The 8,953-nt window shown below is 38.6% G+C and overlaps 1 protein-coding gene across 1 annotated transcript; it reads right to left on the reverse strand.

Annotated features, from left to right (window-relative positions):
* Positions 1 to 299: 299 nt before the first annotated feature.
* Positions 300 to 5,568, reverse strand: LOC107698729 (homeobox protein EMX2). The gene is made up of 4 exons (XM_016499828.1): positions 4,877 to 5,568; positions 3,314 to 3,498; positions 1,464 to 1,837; positions 300 to 444 (listed from the first exon to the last, which is right to left on the reverse strand). Exons 1-3 carry the CDS (start codon positions 5,265 to 5,267, stop codon positions 1,670 to 1,672), a joined length of 744 nt encoding a protein of 247 aa, XP_016355314.1. The 5' UTR covers positions 5,268 to 5,568; the 3' UTR covers positions 300 to 444; positions 1,464 to 1,669.
* Positions 5,569 to 8,953: the final 3,385 nt, after the last annotated feature.

The following is an 8,953-nucleotide window of genomic DNA, read 5'->3' on the forward strand; positions in this document are numbered from 1 at the left end:
ACACAACATTTCATTTCTCAGATTAAAAATAGAATCAAAACAAATTTACTCTGAAAAAAGAAGGTCAAATTAATTCATTAACCTACCAAAAATTCATTGCTCTACCATGCAATTCAAGTTTTACAAAAACAGTTGTATATTTTGGTATCTTGATGTGGAAGGTTCACGTATTGAAAAAATAAAACGAGAGGAAAAAACTCTCAGAAGTGCAAATGTCCTATGTGCATTTGAGCTATGTGTTGTGATAGTGGTGATGCGGGTATGGGGGCTGGGGGGGGGGGCTGAAGGTTCACGTCTTGAAAAAAATAAAACGAGAGGAAAAAAACCTCAGAAGTGCAAATGTCCTAGCGCATTTGAGCTATGTTTTGTGATAGTTGTTACGAGGTCGTGCGGGTAGTGTGGTGATGGGGGGGCGGGGGGCTGCATGTAATACCTGTCAATCACCTTGCCTTGGCAACGTGAAAATTATTGACAGTTCCGTTGTAGTGACAGCAGTGCCACCAACAGGATCTCTCACCCTCAAGCTGCCGATCTCGAAGAATCAAAATGTGATATTGGCTTTACCCACTCCCTCTGTCAGTACACAGCATCCTTATCCGTGACATCCTTCAAGCCACGCCGCTGTCCCGGGTTCAAACAGTTTAAGTCTTTTAATCGTCTGAGGTGACGTCAATTTCCTCAGGGCTTCCTTGTTTTGTGGCCACTCTCCATCGGTTTATGTGATGAGTTCCTTTCTTTTTCTGTTGTGAATCCGAACCTTCCTCCTCCAGTTTCTGACGCTTGAACTTCGTCCTTCGATTCTGAAACCAAACTTTTACCTGTGGCGAGGAAAAATTAAAATAATCAGCGTAAAGTAGCCTACGCAAAGGCTTTTCGTTGGCCTCTGAATAAAACAATTAAACAAAGAGAGTTGGCCTGACGGAAGGTATCACTAACGGGCCTTAAGAATAAATGGCTAGACGGACAAAGAACCGCCAGGTATCTCACAGTCAATCTAGTCGCGAGACCACTGGTCGACTTTCATTTAGTGTCTTCGGTCTGCATAAATTAAAACAACATAAAGAATTTAAATGAAGTATTAAATACATATTACTGATAAGTGAGGATGAAATTAGGGAAGGGAAGACTGGCTGGCGTGGCTTTCCATTTAAAGTGCACCTGACCTGTTTACTAACGACAGGTTGCATCATCACTAGCATGGCCTGCTGCTGCTTCAAACTCAAACTGAACTGTTGAGCGGACATTGCAGCATGTGGGTGTATAATAGTTTGATACCAGTGTAACTTCACCGACATTGTCGCTTATTATCACGGATCAGTATGTTAGATGGCCTATTTACAATTCACCCCCTTATTCCCGTAAATAAAACCTTTCACATTAGCACACATGGGTAAGGTCCAGTCTTTAGATAATTCATCACCTTTATCATTCATATCATCCGTAAAGCTCACACTGTCAATCACCTTGCCTTGGCAACGTGAAAATTATTGACAGTTCCGTTGTAGTGACAGCAGTGCCACCAACAGGATCTCTCACCCTCAAGCTGCCGATCTCGAAGAATCAAAATGTGATATTGGCTTTACCCACTCCCTCTGTCAGTACACAGCATCCTTATCCGTGACATCCTTCAAGCCACGCCGCTGTCCCGGGTTCAAACAGTTTAAGTCTTTTAATCGTCTGAGGTGACGTCAATTTCCTCAGGGCTTCCTTGTTTTGTGGCCACTCTCCATCGGTTTATGTGATGAGTTCCTTTCTTTTTCTGTTGTGAATCCGAACCTTCCTCCTCCAGTTTCTGGCGCTTGAACTTCGTCCTTCTATTCTGAAACCAAACTTTTACCTGTGGCGAGGAAAAATGAAAATAATCAGCGTAAAATACACAAAGGCTTTTCGTTGGCCTCTGAATAAAACAATTAAACAAAGAGAGTTGGCCTGACGGAAGGTATCACTAACGGGCCTTAAGAATAAATGGCTAGACGGACAAAGAACCGCCAGGTATCTCACAGTCAATCTAGTCGCGAGACCACTGGTCGACTTTCATTTAGTGTCTTCGGTCTGCATAAATTAAAACAACATAAAGAATTTAAATGAAGTATTAAATACATATTACTGATAAGTGAGGATGAAATTAGGGAAGGGAAGACTGGCTGGCGTGGCTTTCCATTTAAAGTGCACCTGACCTGTTTACTAACGACAGGTTGCATCATCACTAGCATGCCCTGCTGCTGCTTCAAACTCAAACTGAACTGTTGAGCGGACATTGCAGCATGTGGGTGTATAATAGTTTGATACCAGTGTAACTTCACCGACATTGTCGCTTATTATCACGGATCAGTATGTTAGATGGCCTATTTACAATTCACCCCCTTATTCCCGTAAATAAAACCTTTCACATTAGCACACATGGGTAAGGTCCAGTCTTTAGATAATTCATCACCTTTATCATTCATATCATCCGTAAAGCTCACAACTGACAACTTGGCAAGTGAGGCACATTTAATGCTCTTTCAGAGAGCTAATTTAAGCATTGAAGTGGCTCGTAGTCCATTTCTCTCTCTTGCTCTTCTGAAAGGCGGCGTTTAGAAAAGGGCCGGTGCTGTCACCGGGACAATAGACTCCGACCAGGCCACTGAACGATACGCGCAAATACGATCTTAAATATGGTTAGGGAAATTCACTGATTCCGCCTCATTCTTTTAAGTGTCCATTTAAAATGGTTAACTGGTTAATTGCCAAACATTTTCCACAAGAGCCCTCTGCCCAAAACGGAATCGTTCAACCTCACCAAAAACCGGGGTGAATTGGAAATGGTGGATTTAACTCACTTCAAACCATTACGCTTTTAGAACAATGCTTAGCCCTTTACGCGTGTGATTCTTAACAAAACCAAACGCTAAACAAAAGAACATTTTCTGTTATGATCAGCTTGAAATCTAAATGTTGCCACATCTGTGCAAATAAGAAATATATACATACATATATAAGGCCAATTATTACTAACGCCAATACTGATTGCGACTACATAGCCTACATGCAAATAAATATGCTGTCAAAGAGAACGATTAAACGTTAGAAAATATTTACATAAAGAATCTAAATTTTAAAAGCTTTTATTGTTTATTGAATCATTCAGAACTACATTTTTGTTACGCAAACACTGCCTATAGGCTGTTAACATTTAACGTGCAGTCTAACCATAAGAGAACGAGCCTATTGATTTCAATAGCATTATTTGGGCCGTATTATATCCATAGAACCATACGCACATTAACGTATGGCTGTTCACGCTAATGAAGACAGATAAACAACTTCTTACCTGAGTTTCTGTGAGGCCAAGGCTGTGAGCGAGCTGTTTTCGTTCCGCACCGACTACGTAATGATTTTTTTCGAAAGCATGTTCAAGCCGAAGTAGCTGTGATGGTGAAAAAGCTGTACGAATCCTTTTGGGCTTTCTTGCCAGTGCATTGTGCAATAGGAAGCTTTCCGGACTCGTTTCGTTTCCTGTAATGAAAATGGTGATAACTAAAACCCATCGTCTACCATAATATTAGTATCCTTTCTAAACATAATTGTTAGACTACGTTCAATTTGTTCACACGAATTAATTGCGGGCTATAGGGCCTGAAGTTTAAAAACATTATATAAGCATGCAACATCTTACTAAAAATATAATCTACAAAATACCACAATTAACCGGTCTTCTTAAATAGAAATAGGCCTATACATGTTGAACGTTTTTTTTTCTTCTTCTTTTTTTTCATCTTTCACGTTCTCTGGCACAAGTTACTATAGCGATAATGTTTTCAGTAGCTAGCTAATTCAACTTTTGTTGCAAATTAAAATGTGAGACAAAACAAGGTTAATTTACATGTGATCATTCAAAATATGATGCCTACAATATTATTTTTCCTAAATTTGTAAATCAAACACACGGAGATACAGCACGGCTCTTTTTATTTTATAATATCCTCGAATTAATTCAATGGCTTTGAGTATCTTTGCCATGGTAAAGGTTTTCATTACGAGTGCTTCGATTAGAAACTGGCATGACAAATATTTTCCCATACCGAATATTATAAAAGTTAAAAAAAAAAAAGAAAAGATTTTTGCTATAACATTTGTGTAATTTAGCTACGATGTATGTAATAATACGATTATATTACACTTATTAACGTTTATGAATATTAGCGTTCGTTTTTAAGGGAAATGAAAGGTAAATTTTACAACATTAAGGACCCAGGCAAATGCACTTTTAGATAAAGGCGAAATTCGAGAAATTTACTAGGAAAAAAACAGTCGAACGACAATTAAACTTCCGTTTGATTATTCAATTATTTCGTTGCTCTTAAGGTTTTTTCCTGGTAATGTAAATGCGTATTGCTTGTAATAAAAGTTTTTTTTACAATCGATAAAAAGTTACACTACAATCGATGGGTTTTATTAGGCTAGCCTATAGGCTAATTCTTTTAAAAGGCGATGTAACCCGTTCACGCTAAATAAATATTTAAACCTATTAAAATAATTAATTTAAATTTATAAAACATCAAATACAAAAGTTACAAATACTTTACTTATGAGTTTTAAACCAGCTTAGTGTATATATATGGAATAACGCCAGGTTATTTTCATCCAGCAATTTACTGATAACCGTTGTATAGGCTAATGTCAGTAGCCTACCCTACTTCACAGCAAAAGTCTATAGTTTTCGATACAATAAAATGGTTATAATCTTTTTTCGATAGCATTAATTTCAGCATTTTAATATCTAGCACAAAAGTAACATTTAGCTAATTATCAATTAAACTGCCGTGTCCTTGGGCCGTTTGGCCCTTTTTTCTCTCAAAATAACTGGCGAATAAAATATTTTCCTGGAACTTACCTTGAAATCTGTGACCCAAGTATCTATATCTATGTATCAACCACGGGTAAAACGTTGAAGGGTCCCTTTGCTGGCTTGCGAAAAGAGGGTGCGGACTGTGCGAGGACGACAGTGGGTGAGCAGCCAAAGCATGAGGAGGAGGTACTGAATGGACTGGGACGGCGGAGTTGGGAGGATGTGAAACAGCCTCAGCGAACACCAAGTCCGGGTTCGAGTAGACGCCCCTGCCGCTGGAATGAAAGCTGTTTAAAAATGGGTGCATCTGGCTTGAGTTTGCATAGCTGAGAGCCGCTGGTCGTATGGGCTCCTCGGATCTCGACGCTGGCAAAGGATTATCCTTCGCTACCAAAGACTCTATGGTAAAACACCTCTTCGGTGTGGGTTGAAACATGGTTCACCAGTCAAGATTCCCCAGTTTAAGCGAAAACGGTACACGCGTTAGCACTAAAAAATACTCCACACCCAAGGCCAAAGTTTTGTCAGCAAGTTAGTGGCAACTAAAGAAAGGGTAAAAAAAACAATTGTCAAAAGCACACAGCTCAACACATCGTGAGAGAGGTGGCCGACTTCTCCAGACAATCCATGAATGTGATCGGTTCCTCACCAGTTGTGCTAGCGATTTGTTAGTTCATGAGCCTAATTAGCTCTGGAGTCACATAAACAGTTTCCTCTGAAGCCTGTAATGGCTTGGTGATTGGTCGCTGCCGCTCGCCTTAGGGTTGAGGGAAGAGTCTTTAAGTGCGTCAATACGAACGAGCGCGGAGAGGCGGATTCAAGCAAAACGGAACGGATTCGCTCAGAAACAGAGCTGTGGAGCAATTTACATACGCAGCTGATCCCATTGAGAGACTCGAGGTACTTCAGCATGAATTTGTGTTGCACACATAACGACGCTTTTACTCGCACCTCAGTGCTTAACCAGTGCACGTTTAGATGTAAACTACACATGCTGATTTGTACTACTCGACTACAAAAGTAGAAATGCAGAGTGTAGTTTAAACAAATGACTGTAATCAATGAAATTCTGTCAGGAAACAATCAGTTCAAATGACAATCTTTGTGTATAGCAAACTTTTTGAAGGTTCTACTTTCTGGCAGTTCGGTGGGCCCGTATAACGCCCACCTCTATATTGTCTCTCCGCGTTTTCATTTTCTCCGATGGGTTTGTGATTAGTTTGGGATGAGAGACTCTCTTTCTCTATTGGCCAGGAGAAGGATGAGGTTTATTAGACAGACAATATTTTCAGCTCTGTTTGTTTGTCGTATGACTACAAGAGTCTATTACCCTCTAACTACTCATTAAATTAGCTGAGTTCAATCCCATTATGGGTTACTAATGTGCATAGCCTACTGCATCTCAAAAGTTCCGGTATGCACAGTTGTCAACGCGATCTCTTGGGTTTTAAACTCTGTTTTGCGGGGTCTGAGGTAGTTCGGTGACATTTTAATGACGTTTTATATTATTTTTACTTCTACTCACTTTCAGATAAATCTCATACAGCACTACAATTGCTTAACATTCACCACGTAATTATGGGTTGCAAATGGAGGCAATTTTGTCGGCCATATGGCTACACATAAAAAATAGAAACTGCATAAATATTAGCAACATTTCTAACGATGGATATAATAGTAAAAAATAAATAAATACAACTATTATTCTGAATTTGTCCATGAGACAAACTCGCATTTGATGTAGGCTAATTTTAAAATGCAAGTGTGTTTTATGGAACTGCAGTGAACGCATATGTGCAATATGAGGGGAAAACAATTAATGTTTACAAAATAGGTCCACATTTATTACGTTCATTATTCACTTGAATAATTTTGCTTATAGCTCTCAACACCCCATATTTGTTAAAATGAATGAATAATGAAGAGCTAGGCCTATTGGTTTAACGTACGAACGCAGCATGACAATATAAGTGGTGTACATTATTCATACTGCATTGCATAAAACAGGAATTCGTTTTAGATAATATCCTTTCCTTTAGCTTTTTCTTTTGTTAACAAGAAGAGAGTTATGGATTATTTAATTAATTAATTAATAATAATAATTATTATTATTATTACAAACCCGAATAGCTATATAAAGGCCTATATTATTATTATTATTATTATTATGACGGTCTATTTTGCTTGTGTTTAAATTAATAGCAAACACACTGTAGTGGACTCCGGACTGTCGAATTCAAATAGCCTACACTTGTTTTGTTTCTATAATCCTGCCACAACCCTTGCTCAAATATTCAAGTGATTTCTTGATTCCAGTAATAATTCTGGATCTTCCTGCGTATGACAGACATAGCCTACATGAACAATTATGCTATCATTTCGTAAGAGGCTATTTCTCGCCAGTGGAGTTAAGGTCACTCACTCAGTTCACCCGCTTCGAATGGCATCACTGATCAGTTTTTACTCGTCTGCTCTTCCGTGCGGTAAATGCTTCGAAATTGGCTACATTATGAGCTACATTTTAAATATTTGTTAGCGCGCGTTTGGTAGCCTACACTTTTGGGCTCCAAATAGCTGCCGTGTACTCCGGACTTTTCCTTTAACTTCCTTTTTTTTTTCGTCCACAAATTATCAAGCCACTACATTTCGATTTTATATGAAGTAATCGTTTGGTGAAAAGAAATAAAGCACACATTTGTTAAGATAACGGGAACAAACGAAATTTTGTCAGTAGCCTCGTCTGACTTTTGTGTATTTGCTGTACAGGCTATTAAAATCAATTTAGATATTTTACATTATGATTTTTGATCTGAAGAACACAAAACTGGAACACACTGAAGATCTGCTGCTCTTCGAAGGGGGTCAGAGTGCTAATTCGAGCTGCGCAGGGAAGTGTAAGGATAGTGCGACACCCACTGGTATTTTTTACAAAATGCACTTTCCGCCAGTTCCTGGACGTTCGCAGAAATGAAGAGCATGGTAATTGTCTCGCTTGTCTACTATGCTAATTAGCCTACTTTTTTTCTCCGTAAAATGACTCTACAGGACGTTACTGCATATTTACTACATTTTTCGATGTCATTCTTACAACGACATCGAGAGCCTTCCATCGTGGTCCATGAAAGCACCTGCAGTTATTGATATTTCTATAGTCTCCCGTGAACAAAGACTGACAAGCTCACGGCAAGGTTTGTCTGTATGACGAAAACATTAAAATCCCGCCATTAATTTCACACGATCAAAATCAACCCGCTTTGTGTAGCGTAAACATTTGCATCTCTTTGCGGGCCTACAACCTAAACACGTATAAAGGAATAGCCTACGAGATATTAATACAAGCCCAAGAAACAACAACAACAATAATAATAATAAATGATCAGTTCGTTAAATTCACAGGTCTCACCATTTAGGCCCTATAGGCTACCTTTCATGTTTACAGGTTAGCCTATAGCGTATTATTTCAATTTATCTGTAACTCTCTTGAAATTAGTAGATCGTTCATTTGTACAGGCTATCAAAAGCACTAAGACTTGATCAATAGCATACCATCAATTTAGTCCCCAAAGTGATTTTTCTTCGGTGTAAAAATTAAAAGAGAAAAAGTTCAAAAGTTGCCGGTGACGTAGAAGACAAAAGCGCATTGAGCTTTATTCGACTATTTATTTTATCCATCCTTCAAAAATGTGTCGGATAAGCAATAATTACGTGGATGGCTTTTGAAAAGATGTTATGAAATGTAACTGACGCCCATGAACAGCTTTTTCGAAGAGCATTGCAATAGAAATGTCAACTGAATTATGTTATATCGTCAAACTAGGCTTCACAATCATGCATTCAGTGTGCAAGGCCTATCAATTTCAATACAAGAAATTACCTTTCAGAGCTGTTCTTTTCACTCCATGCATAACTTGTAAGGTGCGCAGACCTGTCGAAAAAAAATATTCTGGCATTTTTAAGTCTTTCCACTAGTATGCCAGCATTTATTGACAAAATAGCCTACTCAGTTTTTGTTTTTGTAATTATGTGCATTTTGCTTTTGAATTAAAGCGCAATAAAACACACACACACACACACACACACACACACACACACACACACACACACTAGAGAGCCAATAGAAAA

The sequence above is a fragment of the Sinocyclocheilus anshuiensis genome, unplaced genomic scaffold, assembly GCF_001515605.1.
Source record: "Sinocyclocheilus anshuiensis isolate Anshui unplaced genomic scaffold, SAMN03320099.WGS_v1.1 scaffold1015, whole genome shotgun sequence".
NCBI classification, from domain to species: Eukaryota; Metazoa; Chordata; class Actinopteri; order Cypriniformes; family Cyprinidae; genus Sinocyclocheilus; species Sinocyclocheilus anshuiensis.